Genomic DNA, 26,665 nt, shown 5'->3' with positions numbered 1-26,665 from the left:
CGGGATACCATAGAAAGCTGTGATGAACACTTGCTTGCTAGATTTGTGCGTGATCATTCATGATGCAATATCTGCATGCAACAAAATCTGTGTGCTGCAGAGAGCTGCCAATACAGTAAGCCAAATAGTTAGAGTCTGCACTAATCGCCTTCGAAATGGATGTGAAACTTCCATTATTGGACGCCACAATTACAGCGTTCTTCAGAACCTGTGCACTCTGGAAGAAAAACTTGAGGAAGGAAACCTCACTTTGCTCCCCTCGGAATTCACGGAATTCATAGCCTTGATGCAGGACTAGATGCTTTGGATGGGACCAGCCTCCCGCCAGAACTTGAGGTTGATCTTGCCAGTGACTTGATCAATTTTTCCAGACTGCAAATGGAACAAATCAGTGATCATGCAGTAGCACCAGCAGTATGGATATATCATGCTAGTGTGTGATGATGCGAATTAGTTAATACCACAATATGCAGCGTCTCGACATTGGGAAAACATATGAGGCAGTGTTACCGGGACATGGGTGCGGGTATCGGTCTCTGACTCGAGTGCGGATGTCAGATTCGGCAAACTCTAGAAAAGAGGATTTGAGGATTCGTCTAATATATATAATTTCTAATTTTAAAAATGAAAGAAAATAGAGAAAAGATAGGATAGAAATAAAAGAAGAAAAGAAAATAAGGCTACCAGACTGTCCAACCCATCAAACCAGTCCACAAAACCAATGTAACCCTAGCCCATCAAGCCCACGTTTCTTTCTCTAACACTATCCCATCCAACCCACCTCCTCCCCACTAGCCGCCTCCTCCCCACCACTCCACCAACCGCCCCCGCGTCCTCCCCACCAAAGCCGCCTCCTGTCCTCCTCCCCACCCGCTGCCTCCGCCTCCCCTCCCCAGCCACCGCCGCCTCCTCCTCTCCTTCGACGTAGCTGGACACGTCCGATCTGTGTCGGACGTGAGTCGACGTGTGCATGCCGAATTTTTTTTGGCATGGGTGTCCCGGTAACACTGATATGAGGAAGGTGGACAACATCTTGGCATCATTGCCGACTCTGGAACACATGTGTAATCCCAGGATCTTCACCCTAGGGGTCATGGTGCTTGGGTTCGTGCTTATCCTGGACTAGAATGCAGGCAATGCACAAGCAATAGAAGAAATATCATACATTGGCATTGGTCGTTGTTTAACACATGCTGTCGAACTCAAATTAAATGGATAGAATGATCAAACAGGTGGGAATACATTGATAAGAGGATTGATGACGGTGTTGTGGATCTCCAACATGTGAATTCTAGGCTCCAAGTATCCAAGTAGGCGCAGTTTGGAGGCATGGCCAATCTTGAACCTGATGCAAGAGCCTTCATGCGAGAAATTTGGATTTTTACCACTCTGGAGGGTGGGCTTCACAGATTTGACACTAAAGATTGGCTTCATAGAATTGCCACTCAAAACATTGTTTCTTTGATTTTCTTGCCACTATATCAATTCATGATACGTATAATAACACCTAACATTGTTTTAAAACTGCATAATAGCAAGAAAATCAAAGAGGGAATGTTTTGAGTGGCAATTCTGCGAATCCAATCTTTAGAGTGGCAAAATTACGAAGCCCATTCGATAGAGTGGCAAAAATCTAAATTAGAGTCGTGCGTCATGGATCCCAGAGGAAGAGCCGCTCGAGTCTTGGGGTGTCAATCACAACAATGCTCTCCATAACAAACATGCTAATCTGCACGCACCAAAGCCGCTGGTCCATGAGGCAGAGGCGCATCCCCTTCTTCCTGCTTCCCAGTATGCCCAGTTTATCCAGGATGGGGCTCCCGACGAGGAAGAAGTCCATGTCGTGGCTCTGCATGACAACGCAGGAGAGGACGAGCTCGTGGAGGTGCGGGAACACAGTGCTCGCGCCGCACGAGAGGGCGGACATGTCTGGGAACCCCAAGACGCCGAGGTATAAGGGGTACTTCAAGCGGCCTCGGGCGGTTGACGAGGATGAGCTCCTCGACGCCCCTGGCGGAGAGGAGCTGGACCCAGCGAGAGCCGCGCCTGGTGCATGTCCATGTAACCACAGACGAGATGGGTGACGCGGAAGGGGCCCGGGTGCGCATCGAGGATGCTGGAGATTGTGGCGGCGAGGGTCGGCGTCTCCGTGCTCATGGTCTGGTGGAGACCCTCGAGGATGCCCGGGAGGTGGTGGACATTAGAGAAGGTGAGCGACGTGCAGCGCCAAACCGGGCACCAGTGGCGGTGCACACGACGTCCTTGATGAGGAGGTGGGAGACAATGCCACGAAGGAGCGCGAAGGGGAGGCTGCTACGCGGTCGTCGCCGGAGGGGTCGGGAGAGTGTAGGGCATGTCGGCCTCATCTACGAATCACTACTGCGCTCACTTCTCTGACGAAACTGCGAAATTTAGAGAGCGATACTTAGCTGAGCTGATGGTTTTGCGCTTCGATGAAGCTGCAACCTTTTATGTTTTTCTCTGTGTTATTTATGCAAGTAAACAAACAGTTAGCTAGCTCCTAAATCCACTCCATGACTCGAACAAACCGGAGCCATCACCCGACATGAACTGAGAACGTCCCAGGTCATGCCCCCACGCACACGACGTGCTCCACGCTCTGCGGGAGCTCAACTGAACAGCGACAACCTTGCGGTCAAGGTTATCTCCATCAAACAACCCCCTAAGCCTTGATGCGCTAAACGTCCACCACGCCGACCTTCCCCCAAAATTCCTGAAACTTCAGTCGGCCTAGCGGCTTTGTCAGGATGTCAACTAACTGTTCTTATGTGCGAACAAACTCAATTTTGACCTTGCCTTGCTCCCAGCAATCCCTGATGAAGTGGAGCACATGTCTATGTGTTTGCTCCGATCATGAAGTACATGGTTCTTGCTCAAGGCAATGGTAGATTTGTTGTCCATCTTCAGCTTGACTTTCTCAAGCATTGTGTCTCTGATCTCAGCTAGAAAATAAGACAGCCAAATTCCTTGACATGCTAATGTCGTTTCTGCGATATACTCTGCTTCACAGGATGACAGTGCAACAACTCTTTGTTTTTGAGATGTCCAGCTTACCAGACATGAGCCGAGGAAGAAGAGGCTCCCCATGGTACTATTCCTACCATCGACATCTCTGTTGGAGCTGCCTCCAGCGACTTACGCGACCAGGACACAAACACACGCGGCCTGTGCCTCCGACAACTCACTGACACTGGATGGAAGGAGTCGAACTCGAGCAGATACTAACTCGAGTAGAGATACTTGCGGCGACTATCACCTGGAACACAACTCACGCGATGACTGGACACACCAGGAACTTGGCAATGTTCGCAAATACATGAACAAGAGATTTGTGCTGCACACAAGACCACGGCTTTTTTGTTTTTCTCCTCTTATTTATACTCGATTACATGCATGATTAGCTAACTAAACTCCTATGGAATCGGCCGCACCAGCCACGACTGGCTCAGCACGTTTCGCACGATGCACTCATGCACACCCCAGCGGCCTCGCCATGAACGAGCATTTCTCGGGCCACATGGAACTAAATGCAAACGTTCTAAACAAAACTGGATCACAGCTCTAACTAACATAGCTACGACCCAACGCATATGAGCCTAACGTGGACAACATATGTGCAACGTGATTAACCCAACAAATAGCTGCACCGCGCTTTACAACACTACTTCCCGACCTCAACGTGAACTCATCACATTTCCAGGCACATGCTCATGCAAAACGTCCAACAACTAATGTGACTAACACATCTAACATATATGCAAGACCTTAAAAAAATATGTAAGTCAAGATTAGTGCTAACAAATTCCCCCCTAATCTTGACTTGCCTTCTCAATGCTTCATCACATGGAGACACGACTCGTCATCGGCCGTCATGAGGAGCGCTTCTTCCGTCCTTGGCTTGCGGCACTCCTTGGCAAAATGCCCACAAACTCTATAGTTGTAGCATTTACCTTTCTTTCCCTTGGACTTGTGCTCGTTGAAGTCGGAGTAGACGCTGGTCTTGTTGTCATCATCATCACGGCCGTCACTATGGCCGCCATCAGCCTTGCCACAGCCACTACCACGATCACAGTCCTTCTTTGCGCCGCTGCCTGACCCTCCGCTCTTCTTCTCTTTGGTGAGAGTCTCCCACTGCGTGCATGTGAGCAACAAATGTTCGTTCTCCTTTGGATCGCTAAAACTGATTCGGACGCGCTCATTGTAGGCCTTGTACCGCCTGACGAGGTCGTCAATGGTGAGGCTCTTCAAGTCCATGCATTGCTCGATGGAGATGATGAGTTGCATGTAGCGGGCTGAGGCAACACGGAGAAACCTGCGAACAACATCAATTTCTCCCCCCGTGGTGTCGCCCAACATGCAGATGCTGGTGATGACCGATGTCACCCGCCCGGCAAATTCATCCATGGTCTCCCCTTCCTCCATCTTCAAGCCCTCGAACTCCTTCTTGAGGGTCTTGATCACCTCCCACGCCGCCTTTGCCGTATCTTTCCTAGTGAGGGAACACATCACTTGCTCTGGCATGGACTGGTAGATGGTGTACAATGCCATCCGATCCTTGTGGCACCTGACTCCACAGCTTCCCACACGTCTTGGGCCTAAAGAGCGACACGCATCTTCATTGCCCAAACCGTTTAGTTCGTGCGGGTGAGCTGCGGGTACGACATCATCACCGTGCTCTCCCTCTTCACCAACTGCAAGGCGGACGAACCACCTTGCAATAGGCGTCACTTGCCGGACTACGGAGACAAAATCCTTGCTTCCCTCGCCATCCTATCCTTCGCTCTGATACCAAATGTTGGAGCTACCTCTAGCGACTTATGCGTCCAGGACGCAAGCACACGTGGCATGTGCCTCTGGTGACTCACGCGACACTGTTTATACTCGATTGCATGCATGATTAGCTAACTAAACTCCTATGGAATCAACCGACTCGATTGCATGCATGATTAGCTAACTAAACTCCTATGGAATCAACCGCACTAGCCACAACTGGCTCAGCATGTCCACACGATGCACTCATGCACAACCCGTCGGCCTCGCCATGAACGAGCGTGACTTGGGCCACATGCAACTAAATGCAAATGTTCTAAAGAAAACTAGATCACAACTCTAACTAACATAGCTACGACCCAGTACCTGTGAGCCTAACGTGCACAACATATGTGCAACGTGATTAACCCAACAAATAGCTGCACTGTGCTACAACACACAACACTACTTCCCGGCCTTAATGTGAACTCATCACATTTCCAGGCACATGCTCATGCAAAACGTCCAACAACTAATGTGACTAACACATCTAACATATATGCAAGACCTTAAAAAATATGTAAGTCAAGATTAGTGCTAACAATCTCCACCTACGTCACTATCACTGGACCCAAGTAGAGTCGACTCCACCTACTCTTTTCTTCCATACAGGCACCCATAGCTACTTGTTCATGCTATATAACACAGTACATGTTTCACCGCGAAGAGATGCTCTGCCCGAGGTGCCTCCATGAACCTACTCAAGTATCCAATAGTGAAAGCGATGTCTGGCCTTGTGTTAACGAGGTACCCGAGGCTTCCCACTAAGCTGTGGTACTCCGTTGCATTCACTAGAGATGTACCACCCTCCTGCTTGAGCTTGAGAAGAGGTTCCATGGGCATAACACACCTATTGCACTCGGCCACTCCTGCCTTCTTAAGTACCATGCGTGCAAATGCTTCTTGACTTAGTGTGATCCCCTCAGCACTCTGACAGACTTCAATGCTAAGGTAATACCTGAGCTTGCCCAGATCACTCATCTGGAACTGAGATTTCATCTCCACCTTGAAGGTGACAATCTCCTGATCATTCGACGTACCACGTGCTAACCCACATCTAAAGATGTCCATCGCAGCTGCTACTTGATTAAAACAAATACAATTCCGGTAGTTTTGGTATGTGTTTACATGCCCAAGATCACTACACACACCTTTACAACAAGCTTATCATCTCAAGACATAATAAAGAGCACGTGATTAAATTACATTACAAGTCTTTAGATGATATTACAAGTCCATGAATTGAAGTACTACATGCTGAAAATCAAAGGTTGAGAGCTAACATAAAAGTCCTAGCTCTCAAATAGGCATTAACATAAGCTACAGAAAGCAAAATACAACAAGTTTATCATCTAACGAGTTAACATCCATGCACAGTGGAAAATAACTAAAACAATAAGAGGCCAGAGACACTATTGCCATAAGGCACCACCGGAGTTAGCCCGAGTAGTACGATACTACTCTTGCCCATCACCGTCATCGGTAGTCACAAAGTAGCTATAAATGAGTTCATCAATGGGTTTACCTGCATGGCGCTCCAGCAACGTCTTGATGGCCATTCGGCTCCTATGCCGCTCCGGTTCTCTTGTGCTTTCTTATATGCCTATATAATGTAACACTTGCAACTTAAATCAATATAATACACATTCGTGTGATATTCTCTCACATGGTTTTAGAGGTGTGTTCGTTCCTTGTGACCACACGCTTTCGCCTACCCTAACACACGCTACCTACCGCCGTAATCATTGACGATGCCACCACTTGCCAACGTGCCAAGGCTGAGGTCACCACTGCCCAATGCAAGTGCGAGGCTACCGCCACCAGAGACCATGATGCCACCACCACCTGTGAACATGAGGCCACCGCCGCCGCCCACGAACGCGAGGATGACCTTGACCAGGCTCTTCTACTCCATGAGGTTGCCACACTTACCAATCTGCATGCGCAAGCTATCGCGGTTCCGAACATCCGAGCGCTTGTTCCCATGGTTCTAGACCTCGTCTCCCACAAGTACAACAAGTGGCGTGGCCGCTTTCTCATCACCCTCGGGAAGTATTCCCTCTCCGACCATGTCCTCTCCGATGCCGTTCGCTGCAACTCTCCCAATTTGGTTCTGATGGACTGCGTCATTCTTGAGTGGATCTACGGCACCATCATGCCTGAGCTCGTCAAGATCATGATGGCACACGACACCACCGCATGCACCGTATGGCTCGGACTTTAGCAATAGTTCATTATCAATTGGGAAACACGGGCTCTCTACCTCGATATTGAGTTCCGTGCATTTGTATAGGGTGATCTTAACGTCTCCGACTACTGCCGCCACCTGAAAAGTATGATTGATGCCCTTGGCGATCATGGGGAGCTCGTCCCTGATCGTACACTTGTTCTTGCTGTTCTGTGCGGCCTCAATGAGAAATTTCAGTACATGGTAGCCCTCCTCAAGTGGCAATGGCTATTCCCCTCCTTCCTTGAAGTTCGCACCGATATCCTCCTCGAGGACCTCACTATTGCGTTGCGCCCATCACCGCCCTCTATGACCCTCCTCGCCGCTGCGCCCCCGGGTTCCCGGGCAACTGTGGCTCCTCCGGGTGTGATAGTGGCAGCGGCGGCACCTCGCCTGGTGGGTCCTCGGGTGGGCACCCAGCTGCCACACCCCATGGTGGCGGTCAGCAAACCAGAAGCTCCTCTCACCACCGTCGTCGCAATGGAGGCACCAAGAACAGTGGAAACCCCTCTGCAAATCTTAGCCATGGGTGGCCTTCATTCTACAATCCCTAGATAGGGACAATTCTTAGCCAGGGGTGGGCTGGTCCAAGCTCCCAACCTGGTGTCCTCAGTGGTGCTTCGTAGCAGTCGCACCTCCCTAGTGCATTGCAACAGCAACAGCACACACAGAGCGCTGGTGCACAGCAGCACGCACTCGCAGCTGCGCACATCTCATCAATGCAGCAGTTCCTGATGCCCCAGGCACCACAATATGTCTACCCATCGTAGGGGCCGTATCCTCATGTGGCCGCCGCTCCTTCCCCGAGTTGGGATCAACACTCCCTGGCCAATGCCTTAAGTATTATGACGCTCACACTACCATAGTCTACTGATTCGCTCATGGACTCCAGGGTGACCTCCCACATGACTTCCAACGCCGGTAACATCTCCCTGTCTTGTCCTCACTCCTTTACTCCATCCTCCATCATTGTCGGTGATGGGTCCCTACTACCTGTCACCTCCACTGGTTCCATAGTCCTTCTGGGTCCTTTTCATCTCAATAATGTTCTTGTCACTCCTAACATTATTAAGAATCTCATTTCTGTTTGTCAGTTCACCATTGACAATAATTGTTCCGTTGAGTTTAACCCTGTATGTCTTTTTGTGAAGGATCTTCGTTCTAGGAATGTGATCGCTAGGTGCAATAACTCTGGTCCCCTTTACCCTCTTCATGTGTCGGCACCCACCACTTCATCTTATGCCATCCTCGCCGGTGCCCCCGCTTCACTTTAGCATCGTCGTCTTGGTCACCCCAGTGGTGATGCTCTTTCTAGGCTTGTTAGTTCTTCTGCTATTTTATGTGATAAGGGTGCTAGCAATACTCTATATCATGCTTGTCATCTTGGCCGTCATGTACGCCTTCATTTGCCACATAAAACTCTAGAGCTCTCAATAATTTTGACTTAGTACATTGTGATTTTTTGACCTCTCCCATTGTCAGTGTCTCCGGTTACAAATACTACCTAGTCATTCTTGATGATTGCTCTCATTTTATTTGGATGTTTCCTTTATGTCTTAAATTTAACACTTTCTTCACTATCTTTAATTTTTTCCTCCTTTGTGGCTACTCAGTTTGGCTGCAAGATCAAGAGTGTGTCCAGTATGACCATGGTCGCGAGTATTACAACTCCACTGCCCGCACCTTCTTTCTCACCAATGATGTCACTCTTTGCATGTCTTGCCCCTACGCTTCACAACAGAATGGCAAAGCCGGACGCATTATTCATTCCATCAACAACATAGTGTGTTCTCTCTTTTTCCAAGCAAGCCTTTTGCCTTCCTACTGGGTTGAGACCCTTCATGCCGCCACATACCTTCTCAATCACCTCCCAACAAAAACCCTCTCCTTTTCAATTCTGCACTTCATGCTTTACAATGTGCCACCCACATACTACCAACTTGTCCGCCACTGTGCCAAACAAGTTATCTCCACGTTCCACCATATGTGTGTTTCTTGGCTATTCCTCCGATCATAAAGCTTTCCAGTGTCTCAATCTCTCGTCTAATTGGGTTATCATATCCTGACATGTGACATTCGATGAAAACTCGTTCCCTTTCACCGAATTGCACAGCCAGCTACCTCATGGTGTTTTTGATTTTTTTTTGTCTCCTGACACGACTGTGCCGATGCCCTTTGGTCTGTCATGGTCATCTCACACTGCAGGTCTCTCTAGTGGTCCGGCCACCCCTGGTTGCATGCTAACTCCTAGCCCCATGGATGGATTGGTCAGCACCGCACCGCTACCTGAACCCCTTGTGCGCACACCAGACTCGGTGCTCACCTGCGACCCTCCCCCTGGGTTTGGCGTGCCTCCGAGTGCATCGTCCATGGCCTCAGCCTTGCAGCCAATGATGTCACCCTCTGCGCGTCTAGTTGAGGAGACAAATATAGATTTCGCCAGCTGGTTGCGACCGTCACCAACGAGCGCTCAATGGTGATGTGAGACAAACACGGTTTCTGCCAGCTAGTTCAGCGCCTCAACTTGAGTATGAGTGCCCTGTCTCCGATTCCCAATACATATCGATCTGCCTTAGCTGATCCGCAGTGGCACCATGCCATGTTGGAAGAGTACGTAGCTTTGTTGGCCAACAAAACTTGGGTTCTTGTGCCACGACTGGCTCATGGCAACATCGTTATCGGCAAGTGGATTTTTCATCACAAGTTCAAGTCTGATGGTTTCCTTGACTGATACAAAGCACGATGGGTTCTTCTTGGCTTTACGCAGTGGCCTAGTATTGATTTTTATGAGACCTTCAGCCCTCTTCTAAGCCTGCCACCGTCCGCACTATTCTATCTTTGGCCTTTTCTCGGGATTGGCCTGTTCTTTAGTTGGATGTAAAGAACGCATTCTTCCATGGTACCTTGATTGAGACAGTATACTACTCTCAGCCCACTGGCTTCATGGATTCCTCGCATTCGGACTATGTCTATCGTCTAAACAAGTCCCTCTATGGCCTCAAATAGGCGCCTCGTGCATGGTACAACCGTTTCCCCTCTCACATTTCATCTCCGTGGTTTGTTGAGGCAAAGTTAGACACTTCCCTATTTATTTACCATCGTGGTATTTGAAGCTTTATGTGGACGACATTGTGCTGACTGCCTCCTTGGATGCTCTTCTTCGCCGAATTATTTTTGCGCTTCAGCAAGAGTTTTCTATGAAGGATCTAGGCCTTCATCATTTTCTTGGCATCTTAGTGGAATGACGCAATGGCGGTATGTTTATCTCTTAGCGCCAATATATGTTGGACATTTTGGACCGTGCGGGTATGACAGATTGCAAGCCCTGCAGTACATCAGTGGACACTCACTTAAAGCTATCATTTGTTGGTCCTCCTGTGAGCGATCCTACCCACTACCGTTGTCTGGCTGAAGCTCTTCAGTACCTCACATTCACTCGGCTAGCTTACGCGATTCAGCAGGTCTATCTTTGCATGCATGATCTCCGGGAACCTCATTATACTGCACTGAAGTGCATCCTCCGGTACATCCATGGCACTTTAGATCATGGCTTGTTTCTCCACTGGTCACGTTCGACGGAGCTGGTTGTTTACTTTGATGCTGATTGGGCAGGTTACTCAGATACTCGCAAGTCCACTTCTAGCTATGTAGTATTTCTGGGTGAGAATGTTATTTCCTGGCCCTCCAAGTGTCAGAACATAGTGTCCTGCTCCAGTGCGGAGGCGGAGTATCGGGCTATGGCCAAGGCCATTGCAGAGGCCTGTTGGTTGCACCAATTATTTCAGGAACTTCACAGTCCACTTCGTCACGTGACTCTTGTATGTTGTGATAACATTGGTGCAGTCTACCTCTCCACAAACCCGGAGCAACATCAACACACCAAACACGTAGAGATTGATATACACTTGGTTCAAGAGCATGTCACCCTCGGTGACGTTCGTATTCTTCACATCCCTACTAGTCCCAGTACGCCGATATCTTCACCAAGGGGCTTTTGATGTCGGTATTCACTGAGTTCAGATCCAGTATGAATGTCCGCTCCAGCAATGCTCTAACTGTGGGGCATGTCAAATAATGAATCCTACGCATGCATGCATGGCATGCATGGCCCGTAACCTGCATGGCCTTGATGGCTCGTTACCTGCATGGCACTCCAGCAACGTCTTGATGGCCGTTCAGCTCTTGTGCCCCTCCGGTTCTCTTGTGCTTTCTTATATGCCTATATAATGTAATATTTGCAACTCTCAATATAATACACATTCATGTGATATTCTCTCACAAGAAGGATATGTGGTGTCGTGGTTCATCGGCGAGCGGTGGGGATCTTGCTGGAGTAGGGGAGGAATACGTCGTGAATGCTCGATTTGGTTGGGATTCGATAGGAATCGCACGACAATTGATAGGGATGACCTTGGAGACCTTCCCCTCTCTCCCCGGGGCTTGGCTGGGGTCGATTCTGGCTCAGTAGTGCAGGATTTAGGTGGTAGTTGTGTGAGCATAGTGCTCTACTCTCTCGGTGTGCGGTGTGCTCAGTGAGGGAGGAGTGGAGTGAAAGGGGGAGAGAGGGCAGGAGGAAGAGAGAGGATAAGGGGTTCGGGAGCACAATGACCCGATTTGCCGGTGTGGTCGGTGCTCAGCCGCCAGCAGCCGCGTGGTGCCCTTCTTCTGCGCACTGTAACAGGAGGGAGAGGAGGGGATGACAAGTGGGTCACACGTGAACAATGAACAAAGAGCTCCATTATTGTCTCTCTCTCTCTCTCTGTTTAAAAAGAAGACTTAGGGTGTCCCAAAAATCCTCAAAATTTTTTGGGGAACAATATAATTTGTGAAGAATCCATTTGGAAAGGTTGCACTCTAAAAGCCTGTGTATAATTGAAATTAAAATTCTCCAAAAAAAGCTTACTATCAAACATTCTAGAATTTTTTTAAGCCGTTAAATAAATTCCCAAAAATTGGGAAAATTCACTAATTTTCATCTCAATTGATTTTTTAATTTATAAAATTATTTCTTGACCAAGGTTATTTGGCAATTTTATGAGTTCCCTTGTATAGCTTCAATTTCCTAGGTTTTTATCATTCCATGTGATTTTCTCTTTTTGATTCAATTTGAATTCAAACAAAGCATGAAAATAATTCATAAATACTCATGATTCTCATGACAAGCATAATGATATGCAATTTTATTTTGGGATGTGACATTTACACTCTGTAGATATTGCACACTTTACCCACAAGATATGCACATATTCCAATCTTACCAATTGGTGGAGAAAGCGTAATGAGACACCTCACACTCCCAATATCGCTACAATATCCACCCACATGACAATAAACTAGGGACTCATGTAACTATGGCTCACTTAGAGTCTACTACCTGGATCATGGGACATTTCACAGAATGCCCGAGTCTTCTCCTGGCTCCCGTGGCCACTACTAGCCTACGAGTGGGTACCGAGCTAAGATAGAGGGGTTGGGTCAAGTTTTGCCACATATAGGACATGTTTTTCTATGGTTGATACTATGTAGGATGTCATAACAAACCGGTGTTTATACGTCTGATGTAAGTGTCTTCCAGCAAGCACACCACACAGGCGAACCTTGCTCCTAAGGCAATCCCACCCATGTGGGGTACATTACTCACCGCTATCAAATCAAGCTTTAGGGTTTCATTAACACCACCATTATTACCCCACTCGCACCACCAAAGCATGATTATTATGAGTAGTTAATATGATTCTTCACAAACGGAGGTTAAGCGTGCCCTAAGCATGCTAGTAATCAAGTAATCATCCGAGCAAAATCAATATAGTTGATGTTGGGGGCATTCTAGTGTTTCAACGGAGAACAGGTAAATCTTTAGTAAGTTATGGCATATTCAATTTTGGTCGTAACTATTAAACCATTTAAATTAATATAAATAAGCATGCAAGATTATAATATTTAAAATTTGGATCTAATGGGTTGTGTTTATAAATCTTGGATTGTATTTCAAAGTCTTATTCTACTATTTCCTCGTAATCTAAGTCCTCTAGTTCCTCCTCGAATGCTCGTTCTTCTAAAATACGCAAATCAACACTGAATAAGTAAACTACGGTAAAAACAACTCATATTTAATAATTTAAATTTAAATGAGTTTAAAAATTATGAAAACTGATGTGGTTGGATAGATCTTGAATTTAGATGAATTTTGGCGAAAGAATCATCGAAATAGGAGTTAGAATGGAGAAGAAATGTGCTTTGAAGTTTGCCACAAAATTAATTCCAAAAAAGGTAAGCATATTTCCTGGGAAAAAGTATTATTTAGATTTAATCTTTATTTCCAGCTTTAATAGCTATTTTCGGATTCATAATTATTTTCAAAAATTCAGAAAAATATGAGTCATTGATAGGTGGCTGACCGGGTCAGCAACTATGTTGTGGACTTGGTCATTACTACAGAACTGGGCTTATATGCCGGCCCATCGTTGCCGGTTCCTCATGGGTCGGCAGTGATAGGGCATCACTGCTGGTTCATTAGTCACACGGGAAGAATCAGCCATTGTAGCTTATTAGCTGGTAGTGATGCACCCACCCTCATCACTGCCGACTTAATCAACTGATCGGTACTGATATCTCTACATCATTGCCGGCGGATTATATGAGCTGACAGTGATATCCTCCTCTTCCTCACCTTCTTCTACCTCGAGCTAACAGAGCCATTTCAGAACTCGCTCCCTCACAAACTCTTCTATGGCAACAACCATTTCATCCCTTCTCCCACATTGATTCCCCCACCACTCAAGCTCAATTTTGGTCAAGAAGGAGGTCTATATAAGCTCTCTCTAGCTATCCAAACAAAATCCCTTCTTTCCTCTTGCTAATTTGCCTTTTCTTCATTTTTTAGGGCAAGTGAACTCTGGATTTTTCCCCAACAACAAGCAAGCTTCTAGCAGGAGCCTCTTAAGCTCAAGTAAGTTGAAATCCACAAGGTTAATCCTATATTTAGCATTTTAACTCAAAATGTTACCTAAAAAACCTACGTTGATCTTATCCCTATAGAGACCTAGGCAAATCTTCAAATTTGATCCTAATGAGCCATATGAATAAATTTAGAAGTCTACAATATAGAAACTTTAGGTACGAGCATATTTATTTTTGATTTTTAATGAATAAGAAAAATTAGCCATGATATTTAGGTATGTATTTTTATATTTCATTTAATTAGCAACCTCCAATATAGAAATTTTAGTTATGAGCGTATTTATTTTTCAATTTTCCTTAATGAGTCCTAGATAAGGGTTGAATAATAAAGAAAATTTCTAGGAATGACACCAACAAATACTCATCGGAACTGGACGTGAAAGCATACCGAAGGAGGCTCCTCCAACCCGGGCCAATTACCGGTAGAAGATGGCAAGGTAATTTATTTGTTGGTGATCGCATAATCTTCTAGATATTTTGAATTTGGATTTACAATAATGGTATACTTGTAGATGGACAGAAGATGGATGTACGATGCGAGCAGTTTGAGTGTAAAGTACAAGAACGGCATGGAGGGTTTCCTGGTAGCAGCCGTGCGCACAAGTCAAATACACAGTCTCAATACATGTGTTGTTCATGCGTCAAGAACAAGAAGCAGTTCTCCAGCACCCAGCAGATACATTTCCACTTGATGCCAAGGGGTTTTATGCCTAGCTATACCAATTGTTCCGAGCACGGTGAAGCTGAGATCGTACAGGAAGGGTAATACATTGGAAGAGAAGACGAAGACATGTGCACCGATATGCCATCTGCAGAGATACGTTGGCCAATGATGTGACGCCGACGTCGATGATCTAGAGCAGATGTTACGCATTGGGGAGGGAAGCTTCACCAATGAAAGAGAGTTTCAAAAGTTCTAGTGTATGGTAGAGGACTTTAAAACACCGTTGTTCCCGGGTTGCAAGAAGGAGCACACAAAGTTGCGTACCATGCTTTCACTACTACAATTGAAGGCAAGCAACGGGAAAATGTTCTTGAAGAAATTATTTCCAAAGGAAAATGTGCTACCAGAAAACACGTATCAGGCCAAGCAGGTTCTGTGCCCATTGGGGTTAGAAGTACAGAAAATACATGCATGTCCAAACGATTGCATGTTGTATTGCGGAGAGAATGCAGACTTGCAAGTGTGTCTCATCTGTGGTGCAGCACGGTACAAGCATGACGGTGATGATATCGATGGTGAAGGAAAGAAGAAAAGGTGTCCTGTGAAGGCGATATGGTATTTTCCTATAGTCCCCTGTTTGCAGAATTTATTCGCGAACAAAAGGCATGCCAAACTGATGCGATGGCATGACGATGAGCGCAAGGATAATGGAACGTTGAGACACCCCACTAATTCTACGCAGTGGAGAAACATCGATAGGAAATAAAAGAAGCCCTTTACAGAAGATGTGAGGAATATAAGATTTGGGTTGAGTACGGATGGGATGAATCCATTCGGCAACATGAGCAGTAGTCATAACACTTGGCCTGTGACTCTATGTATCTACAACATTCCTCCTTTGTTGTGTATGAAGTGGAAGTACATTATGATGCCGGTGCTGATACCAGGGCCGAGGCAACCTGGCAACGATATCGATGTCTACCTAAAACTATTAATGGAAGATCTTGTAATACTGTGGAACGATGGTGTGCAGATATGGGATGCATACGAATGAGAGAACTTCACCCTACGTGCAATGCTGTTTGTAACAATCCAAAATTGGCCAGCCCTTGCCAACCTATCAGGCCAGACTATCAAAGGCTACTATGCATGCGTGTATTGCTTGGATGAAACAGAGAGCTTGTGGCTGAAGAACAACCGAAAAATGGTGTACCTAGGTCATCGTAAATTTCTTCGCAAGGATCACCCGTACCATAGCAACAGGAGAGCTTTTGATGGAAAAGTTGAGACTCGATCACCTCCTAAGCATCGCACTGGGAGACAGGTATATGAGATGGTAAAGGGACTTAGGGATATCATTGGAAAGGGACGCGGGAGTACACCAGTTCTGAAATCTAATCTTAGAGCACCTATTTGACTTAGCATATTGGCCGGATTTGGTGGTTCGACACGCAATCGACGTCATGCACATTGAGAAAAACGTGTGTGATAGCTTGATTGGTACGTTACTAGACATACCTAGCAAAACAAAGGATACACTCTAAGCATGGAAGGACCTAAAATGTTTGAAACTCAGACATGATCTACATCCCGAAGAGATGGAAGAATGTGACAAATATCTTGGTCCCGCTAGCTACAATATGAGCAAGGTGGAGAAAATTTCAATGTGCAAGTGCTTGCATGGAATCAAAGTTCCATCCGGTTACTCCGCCAACATAAAGAGACTAGTAAACATGAAATACTTGAAATTAACTGGTATGAAGTCTCATGATTATCATGTGATGACGACACAAATATTTCCAATTGCAATTAGAGGTATTCTGCTGCCGAAGGTCCGAAACGCAATCATAAAGCTGTGTTCATTCTTCAATGCGATATCACAGAAGGCCATCTATCTAACCAGGCTAGATAAGCTGCAAGAAGACGTGGTCGAGACTCTGTCCCAGCTTGAGGCATTGTTCCCTCCATTATTTTTTGATATCATGGTGCATCTCAATGTTTACATTGTGAAAGAGATACAGATTCTTGGCCCCGTATTTCTGCGTCAGATGTACTCTTTCAAGAGGTTCATGAGAGTTCTTTAGAAATATGTTCGTAACTGAAATTGGCCGGAAGGTTGCATGGCCGAGGGCTGGGGAACCGAGAAGGTCATTAATTTCTGCATCGACTACATGAATCTCAAATCGATTGGTGTGCCTTTATCTCGCCATGAGGGGAGGCTACAGGGGAAAGAGACAATAGGTGCAAACTCATTCCATACTAACGACCCCATTTCATTCACGCAATCACATTTTGTAGTTTTGCAACAATCAGTTGTAGTGGACCCGTATGTCGAAGAACACCAGAAGATGCTACGCACCAGAAACCCAGGGAAGTCTGATGTTTGGATCGCGCGAGAGAACCAAGATCATTTTGGTGCTTGGTTACATAGATAGGTGATGGATAAGCAAATAGAGTGTGCTCAGTTAAATGTGTTGGCTCATGGACTGTCAACTAAAATTTCATATTCCAAGGATATGACATAAATGGCTATACATTTTATACAAAGAGCTCAGGATAATAAGAGCTCCAACCAAAATAGCGATGTTCATATAGATGCCTATGACTGCAATGGAAATAGGGAGACCTACTACGGATTCATAGAGGAGATCTGGGAGCTCGACTATGGAGTGTTAAAAGTTCCTCTTTTTCTGTGCCAATGGGTCAAACTCACAGGGGGTGTGAAGATCGACAAGTACGGTATGACTACAGTGGACCAAAAACTCGTTGGATACAGGGAAGAACCATTCATACTTGTGAATGATGTTTTGCAAGTCTTCTATGTAAGGGACCCAGATCCGACTAACAAGGAGGAGCGCCACGTGGTTCTTCACCACCGGTAAGTCTCTCCTGCTCCCGATCCCTCGGGCCTCCTTATCACTTGCACTTGCATCCCCTTCGCGTGACTTTGTCAACACGCTGTCTTCATCAATCTTCATCCCATGCCTTGTTTGATCTTCACGTGTGCAGCTACTATCACCCTTGACTCCGCCCGACCTTCTTGATTGTACGGCACCATACACCCTGCTTGGTCCTGATCACCCGCCGTCGATCGCCAAGTTGGATCCAACACCTGCACATCAATAGACAAGCAAACATGCATCTCTAAAGCCAAGTAATATCATCACATGTTAGTCCAAATCAAATCCCAAATGAAAAGATCAGATGTGACCCAAAATGTGAGCACCGGATGTTCAAGTGTGCTCAACCCTCTGAACACCGGAGCATCCGGTGAGCATAACTCCATTTTGCACCGAGAAAAATCCCTCTCTGGAAAATATGCTCTGGTGATCACTCATGTTCACCGCCGGACTATCCGGTGGGCTCATCTCCACTGGAAACCCAGTTTACAACCCCTCTGGAAACATTAGTCCGATGCTCACTCCTCACGACATCGGATCATCCGGTGAGTTCAAGTCCACCAGACTTCGCATTTTTACTCTTCTCTGGAAAAATCAGTCCGGTGCTAGCCTATAGTGATCATATTCTATTCACCGGAGCATCTGGTGAGTTCATCTGCTCCAGGCACACATTTCAGCCTCTCTGGAAATAGTAGTCCAGTGTGCACCCTTGACAACACCGGACTATCCGGCACACCATTCAAATTTTGACACTGTGTTCTTCTCTACTGAAATTGGTCTGGTGCACACTCTGTAATACACCAGACTATCCGGTGAGTTCAAAACTCCTTCACACCAGATTGTCCAGTGAGTGTAAGTTTCCTATTCGAGCATATTCCAATACTTTGCAACTTTGGTTAGACGAGATCAATCATTGTAGAACATACCTATGTATTTGCAATCAAACAAACACTCAACCAAAGCCACACATTGTCAATAACTCATCACAAAGCATAAAACAAGGTGCATCTCAACTTGGTTTCTCAAAGTCGGTTCAAAAAATCAGTCGAGCTCCACAATCAGGAGTCAGACCGGCACTAGAGCCGGTCTGACCGTCTGCCACGATCTGGCTGCCATGAGTCCGTTTTGACCGCCAGACCTACTCAGTACCAAATCCTTCTTTACTCGTTTCCTATGGTCTGACCACCGCCTCCCACAATCTGGCTGCCAGCCACCCATATCACAGTAACCTTAGGTTGTCTTATCCAAGGTTTACACCTCTTCTAACCCAAATCGTTTAAGCATTCTTTTTGCAAATGTTTTTATAATCGGGCATCATATAAATTAATTTGTAGCATTTCATCATTCTTATTGCGATGCATTTCCTTTTAGTGATCAACAAGCAGGAGAGCGACTGGTTTTTGTGCGAAGGGTTTGTGTTGATCTTAGAGTTGCAGCGGAGCACAAAGGCAAGCATCTAAGCATATTCTACCTCATTTTTTTGGATTGTGTGATGTGTAAGTTGATAATTATCGCTTTATGTATGTTTGCATGTTAGCAAGTCAATGTCGGATTTTGTGGGTAGCCTATGTCGATACATTACTCCTACCTTAAATTGTTGATGAACCTTATCCTTGTAACCCGGGCTAACATTGTTGATGTCTAGTTTAAAAGTTATCCGAGATGCTTAGCAATGCATATGTCCTCGGTAGAAGTCGAGCGGTGATCGCCCATCGTTCGCGAGCTATATGGCTGAACAATTGTTCGCAATAAAAATAATGTTGGGAGTATGAATTGTGAGGATGAGGTGAGATATGGACGGTGTTAGACGTAGATCAGGAGAGCAACCCGGATGTGTCCGTATGCGGCTCTAGTGGTAAGGATGTAGTTTGCCTTGACTAGCTCGTTCAGGACCTTGTTATTCGGGCTGGTGTTGTAGCGGTGCACTGCATAGTGCATGAAGAACTTCACTTGGTGCTCTGCTCCAACATGATCAACTTCATCGCTGACTCCAGGTCGCTTACTCGTTCAAGCAAACCCGCGGTGGCACGGAATGCCTATTCGTTTTTGAGTAATTAGGACACTAACCGAACGTAGCTACTTTCACGTACGGACCATGATGGATAATGAGATCAAAGAAAAAAATCAAAGAAAAAACGAACGGGACTGGAGACCGAGTCAACAAAGTTCTCCTTCCATTTTCAGCGACAGTCTTATCGATGTGCCTCAAGAAATTTCCATGTTCAACCAAGCTTAGCGATAACTATACTGTTAACTCTGCATTGGATCCATTTAACTTAGGGAAGAAATCCAGCATTCGTTTCTTTGGAGAATGCAACCAGCGTGCGTACATATTTTATGATAGCTTTGTTTTCTTCAGTAGACATTCAGACTAATGAAGACGAACCATATCGACACACATGAAATATTTTCTGGGACTTGCTTGCAACTAGCATGAAAGAAAAAAAAGAAATGAGCACTAGGGCAACGTATGGAAGTGCCCGGCTCTGTAACAAGTTCCGTCCTTTGGGTGTTTGAGGTCATGGTTGCACGAGATACAGTAGTCGATACTGACATTCCACGGCGAGCGTTCGGCGATTGGGTCGTCGCCGACGCCACCGATCCGCTCGTCCTCCGAGTCCAGGGAGCGGAGGCAGGTTGGGATGCACTTGTCTCTCCCTACCTGATCATGCACCTCGGCGAAGAAGAACCGCTCCGGCAAGCTCTCGACGCCACCATGCTCGGTGCGCGGCCTGGCAACGAAGTTGACGTGGCCGTACATCGAGCCTCTCTCGGTGAGTATGCAGTTGTTGAGGCCGGCCTCGACGAGCTCATATTTGACCTTGTTGTCCGGGTCGGCGTTGTAGTGGTACAGCGCGTCTTCCGCGAAGGATGTTCCCTGGCGCTGTGCTCCGACAGGGTCAGGCGAGTCTTCGTAGTAGGACAGTGGTAGCCCGGAGTTCGGTGACCATGGCTCGTCCGACGGATTAGCTTCCTGCTCCTCTTTAATACTCTTCCAGCGAGCCTTGAAAAGGGCCTGAGCGGCGCCGTCATAGACCTTTGCCTCGGCCTCAGTGGCGAGACAAGACATCGACCACGGAGACTGCAGCGAGGCCGGCGGTGGCACTGCTACCGACGGAGGCGGCAACAGCATGTGCTCGTCCGGCTCCAGCAACGAATAAACAGGAGAGCCGATGTCATCGTAGGGCCTCGGAGTCTGTGGCCGCCGGCCTGGCTTGTCGCCGCCTGCGTTGAAGGCTTTGTCCTCCTCGTCGTCCGACATGTGGTAGCGCACCGGCTCAAGGTTTGCTGCTCCTCCACCAGCCGCCATCGCTGCTCGAACGAGAACTAATCAACTAATGGATGTACGTATGCAGCAGATGGGAGATCGAGACCCCCAATTGCATATATAGGCCCCGCCCGCCGGTCGGGTGGATGACGAGTCGGAGTCGAATCCGTTCCACTTCCCTAATCCGAGTCGACTCGGCTCCCCGCGCGTTGGCTGGTTCTGTTCGTTTGGTCGGTGACGCGGTGAGCCTGAAGGGCTTCCCTTCATCCTCCTTCGCGTAGGTTAAGTGTTGGGCAGGTAGCGCACGCGCGTGTCTGTCTGCTCCGCGTAAGAGGTGGCCGTTCTGCTCCGTTCTTGTGCCGCCTTGGGCGAGCTCGTTGCCAGCCACCGTGACGCCCTCGTGGACGTGCGGCTGTTGTTGATGAGAGTCGCCATGAGCCCCTAGCGCCATGTGCTAGTTGGTTTAAGCTGTAAAGCCTCCAAGCTAGCCTTTCACCGCAGCTCTGTATCCGCCGCCGCGCATCCATGTCGCCAGCCACCACCGCTGCCCGGCTCACGACGAGTACCTTTCCGTTATCTTCAGTGCGTCAAGATGGTCCTCCTGAGGTTGATCATGCCGAGCCTTGTGCTCCGCAACCCAGTCCTCACCGTGCACTGCCACCGTGTCAAAGTCCGGCGACGGTCCAGATGCCGCACCGTCGCGAGAACCATATCGAGTACGGGTTTCCCAAGTTGCCTAACCCTCGTGAGTCATTCTTGCGTAGGAATTTTGGTGCGCAGTTGCCTTTCACTGACATTTCACCGAGCGCCGCCGCTACCGCCAACTCCGGCGAGAGTCGATCCGCCACTCGCCGCAAACCCTTGGACGAGGACCCCCTCGCCGAGTCCGCCGTTGTCTGTAGGTGACCTCAGAAGCGAACCCAAGCCCGATTCCGCACCGGAGTCACCGATTGGATGTACTCCGGCGAGCCGCCGCCATGCCTTAGCTCGGGAGGGGAAAATCCCCAACGGCCGCCGCCGCCGTTCTGCGTGGGACTCCAGTTGCTCCTACGGACCCCACCTGCCGGCCACGGAATCGCCACCTAAGAAGGGCCTACCTGCCAGTCAGCTCAATCAGCCCAATCTTATCTCCTCCTGCGGAGCACCTGGTGCATCATGAGCCAGTGACCCAACTACCTACTTTGGTCTATGAGTCTGTGGACGTAGTCCACCGTGAACAGCAGCGGCGTGCAGCCATGGGCGGCGGCGCTCGACTCTCGCGGAGAGCCACACCGGCGTCGGGCCCAAAGAAAACGGACGCAAGCAAAAGGAAGAGGTGAGCGACGAGAGGCTCACCGCATGATTGGTCAGGGCAGAGGAAGACGACGCCCGCACGGTGATTCCGGCCGAGGAAAGGGGGAATTCGCGTGAGAGGTGGTCGGTGATGCTCCCTGGGTTCTCTCTCGCTTCTTGCGGCTCGAGCTCAACGGATTCGTGCTCGGGCACGGCAGATTTGGGTGGTAGCCGTGTTGTGGCACTCTGCTCTGGAGAATAGCCGGCCGAGAGAGAGAGAAGAGCAAAGAGAGCAAGGGGGAGAAGATAAGGGCGACGCCCAGCATCTCGGGAAGGAGCACGGTGCCATGCTTGACTCGACCGGCGACGTGGCTGGCCTCCAAAGTCAACGAAATTGACGGGCGCCCCTGAGCAAAGCCCATCGAGTGAGAGGAGGTGAGAGGTAGAGAGAGGGATGATAGGTGGGGCCGATGAACAGTGGCTGACTAAAGAAAAATATCATCTCCACTTCTTCTATTCAAAAGAATATCTTCTCGTAGTCCAAAAATCATGGGACAAATTTTGTGTGAAACTACAATTCATGTGCAACCTATTTTAACTAGTTTGACTCATAATGCCTAAGCCAATTTCAAACTAAAATTCTCCAAACATGCAACCTTTTCCAAATTGTGGTAACTTTTATGCCTTCAAAAACATCCCCAAAAATTTGGAAAAATTCATTTATATTCTTCACATTGTATGGACTAATTTCTAAAATTATTTTCAACCCTATGTTGTATAACAATAATTTTAGTTGCTTAACAATGCACCAAATAACTTTGATTTTTACAATTTATGTTTATTGAAAAAGCATGTTCATAATTCTCCAAGACAATTAAGCATGATGCCACATATGTTTATGATGCTTAATGACATTCTTAAGCCATTTGGACTGTTACATGCGTGTATAATAGTTATTCTACACCATCAACTGGCCCAGCCCACCCCGCCATAGCCAGCTATCGGCCCAACCCGCACGCCACTCGATCACGGCACATATGCCCGCCCACCCCCTGCCCCAAGCCCGGGCTCCCCCTAAGTGTCCCCATCCTGCGCCCCATGCACCCCCACCTCGCGCGCAACTTGAAAGTGCATCTAGACCTCCTAAGTGGGTTTTGGCTTATTGATGACAAAATGATTAAGGATCTAATATGTTTATCCAAGTCATGAATAGGTTTAAGTCTAAATTAAGAAGACATAAGACGTTTGACACCCTTCGAAAGGAAAGGAGAAGCATCTAGGAGTACTCAATAGGATTTAAATTCTTTTATTTTTCAAATTGAGTCTAGGATAGCCGCTCTATTAAGAGGGTTGCATTTGATTGCTTGATTAGTGTCTCAATGCTCAAGATATCCTTTAGAACCAATAAGTTGAGAGACACACTCACCCACGGACACCGGGTTGTTTTGCAAAGTTCACTGAGTCCGGAGTCTCCGGTGTTCACCGGATACTCCGGTACTCAGTATTTAGTCCGGAGTCTCCGAAATAGACTCTGGCAGAGGGTGCTCGGTTCCGCGTTATTTTTGTTGAAAAAGACCAGAGTCTCCGGTGTTCACCAGATACTTCAGTAGTTGGTGAGTTTTAAGGCCAGAGTCTCCGAGGGAGACTCCGCCAGAGGTCGGTCGGTTAGGCATTTATTTTTATTGAAAAAGACCGGAGTCTCCGGTGTTCACCGGATACTTCGGTAGGAGAAAATATTTTTACCGGAGTCTCCGAAAGAGACTCCGCAGGAGTGTCTCGGTTAACATTTATTCTTTTTGATAAAAGGACCGGAGTCTCCAGTGTTCACCGGATACTCCGGTACCTGAAGAAGCCGGAGGGTTCGGCAAGTCTCCGGACTTCATCTAATTGATAGCCCTGTCAGGACCGGAGACTCCGGTGTTCACCGGAGACTCTGATAACTTGACAGAATTGTAACGGCTAGTTCTGACACGTTCTGTGACCGTTCTGACGCCATTTTTGGATTTGGGACTGGATACTCCGGTGTGCACCGGATACTCCAGTTAGGTCTGACAGAACAGTAATGACTAGTTTTTGGGAGAGGGCTATATATACTTCCACACTCTTTGGCATGAAATGCTTGCTGTTGCTGGGGAACTCTAGACTCCTTGAGCATTCTAAGAGCATTCAAAATCTCTCCAACCACCTCTAGTGCTAAGTTTTGCAAAAATTTAGTGAGTTTGGGTTTGGAGTGAGATTAAGCCACTTGAGCATTGAGTTCTTCCTCGAGCATTCGCTGTGATCTTTACTCTTGAAGCTTTGTACTTCTAGACGGTAAGGCGTCGCCCGTAGAGCACCCAATCTTTGTGGAGTGCCACGGGAAGTTTGTAATCGACTTCAAATTGAGTAAGGAAATTCTAGCTTGATCTTGGTGGTCGCTAGAAGAGGATAGGGTTGGAAAAGACCCGGCTCTTTGTGAGCTCCTCCACGGAGACGTAGGCACTTCTTTGTGAGGTGGCCAAACTTCGGGATAATCTCTTGTGTTCTTATTTGTGCAATTTACTTAATCGTGTGGATTTGAGAATTTACATATAAGTTGCCTTAGTGATCATTTTGCTAGCATTAACTGTTGTTCTAGCTTTGTGATATCTAGTAGACATAGCTTCACCTTTAGATTCTAGCTGCTCGCTTTAATTTATAGTTGTTCTTGATTTCCTGTATAGACCGGAGACTCCGGACCAGACTGGAGTATCCAACCTTCACCGGAGTATCCGGCAATTTTAATCCGATGTTTTAGTTTTAATTTTCAGAAAAGCCTATTCACCCCCCTCTAGGCACTTTCACAACTACTGACCACTGAAGGCGTGACTAGCTAATGAGAACTAATGAAACAACTACTGAGAAAAACAAATAACACTATTGAAAAAATTATTAAAATTACTGACAACTACTAACAACTACCGATACTATTGAATAAAACTACTGAACAATTTTACTATATCGTGGAACTACTGAACAACTACTAGCAACTACGGGACCTACTGAACAAACCTACTAAACAAAAACTACTTATACTACTAAACAAACTACTGATACTACTGGTGACTATTGACAACTACTAACACTACTGAACAAATGTACTATGACTTGAAACTACTAACACAAACTACTAAACAATTTTACTATAACTTGGAACTACCAAATATTGAACTACTGACACTACTGAACAGTTTTTTATGACTTGAAACTACTGGATAGCTACTAACATAACTACTGGCTACCACTGAAGCATCCAAATCATAGTAATTTTTTAAATCATCCAAACTATAGTATATTTAATTTCCAACCTATAGTAAATTTTCACACTTGAGAGCATCCAACCTATGACAAAATTACTGAAGAATCTAAGTCATAGTAAATTCTCGCACTTGTACTTGATAACTAAAGAATCCAACTCATAGCAAAATTACTAAAGAATTACTGGTCACAGCTACTGGATAACTACTGAGCGGGCGTCACAGGACGAGCGACACGTGACATGCGCACATACGCGGGGGCGAGTGAGTTGGGCGGTGCAGCTGGGTCATGCGGGCATGGGCACGTAGTGCGGCTGGGTAGACCCGGGTGTAGAATAGTATTCTACACCACGGGTGTACAATAGTATTCTACACCACGGGTGTACAATAGCACTATATGTATATATGGTATCACTAGACCCTCCTTGTCATCTAGCTTGTCATTAGCAAGATCATTTGTATTTGACTCATAAAGGAGACTACAGATACTATTTCAACCTGTAATAGACTCGCTACACAAGTTAAGTCGATAATTTCGTTATTCGCTCAAGTAATATTCAATTCTAATGAATCTAAGTCTAGTGATACTATTCATGATCAAGCACATGGCATTCACACGATACTATATGGAGAGTGTTCAATTCCGTCCATACCAGAATACCTTCACTATCCTAACCAACTTTCTGGTATGTACGTAGTATTCATGTCTCAAATTCCTACAAAATGACTACTTGCATGCTGCTGATGTTTCGTATCTTTTTTCAGTGTAACAGGCAAGAATAGGGCAACAATTTATGTGCCTTCTATGTATGTGACCTCATGCACTCATTCACCGCATACAGGGTGCTCCAAGATGATGCAGAGGTATGTAAATACATATTGATACAAGCTTCTCAGTTTCTACACATGTTCTTTAGGATTGATTTCTTCAATTCTTCTAATGACAGCTAATCAAGTTGAACACAAGTAAGCTTCCGCAACATCACCTCAATGCCATTCAAGAACAACTTATCGGGTTCATCAATGATGAAGTGATAAGTCTAAAAGATGAGTTTTATGAGCCGACATATAAAGTTGCACCTTCAATGAGCATTCAGGAATTCCTGAGTTCGACAACTTCAGGTAGCAAGGGAGGTTGAACCGCTTATTTGTTTCCCTTGCATGAATTTTTCAAGTGAACCCTGGGATTTCTTCAGCAAATTGTGAGTTAGAGAGTTTAAGCTCTGTCCCAACTAACCAAGAATATTTGTGAATGACATGTTAATTGTG

The 26,665-nt window shown here is 46.6% G+C and overlaps 2 protein-coding genes and 1 pseudogene across 2 annotated transcripts; all 3 read right to left on the bottom strand.

Annotated features, from left to right (window-relative positions):
• Positions 1-53: 53 nt before the first annotated feature.
• LOC133925374 (uncharacterized) lies at positions 54-2,157 on the bottom strand (annotated as a pseudogene).
• A 1,692-nt stretch (positions 2,158-3,849) lies between these two features.
• LOC133925373 (uncharacterized) lies at positions 3,850-4,569 on the bottom strand. The gene has a single exon (XM_062371321.1). The coding sequence runs from the start codon at positions 4,567-4,569 to the stop codon at positions 3,850-3,852; it is 720 nt and encodes a 239-aa protein (XP_062227305.1).
• A 15,429-nt stretch (positions 4,570-19,998) lies between these two features.
• Positions 19,999-21,890, bottom strand: LOC133923424 (uncharacterized). Its single transcript, XM_062368731.1, has one exon. It carries the CDS (start codon positions 20,889-20,891, stop codon positions 20,040-20,042), a length of 852 nt encoding a protein of 283 aa, XP_062224715.1. The 5' UTR covers positions 20,892-21,890; the 3' UTR covers positions 19,999-20,039.
• Between the last annotated feature and the right edge of the window lie 4,775 nt (positions 21,891-26,665).

The sequence above is a fragment of the Phragmites australis genome, chromosome 7 (genome assembly GCF_958298935.1).
Source record: "Phragmites australis chromosome 7, lpPhrAust1.1, whole genome shotgun sequence".
Classification (NCBI taxonomy): Eukaryota; Viridiplantae; Streptophyta; class Magnoliopsida; order Poales; family Poaceae; genus Phragmites; species Phragmites australis.
This window is presented reverse-complemented; position numbering and strand designations above follow the sequence as displayed.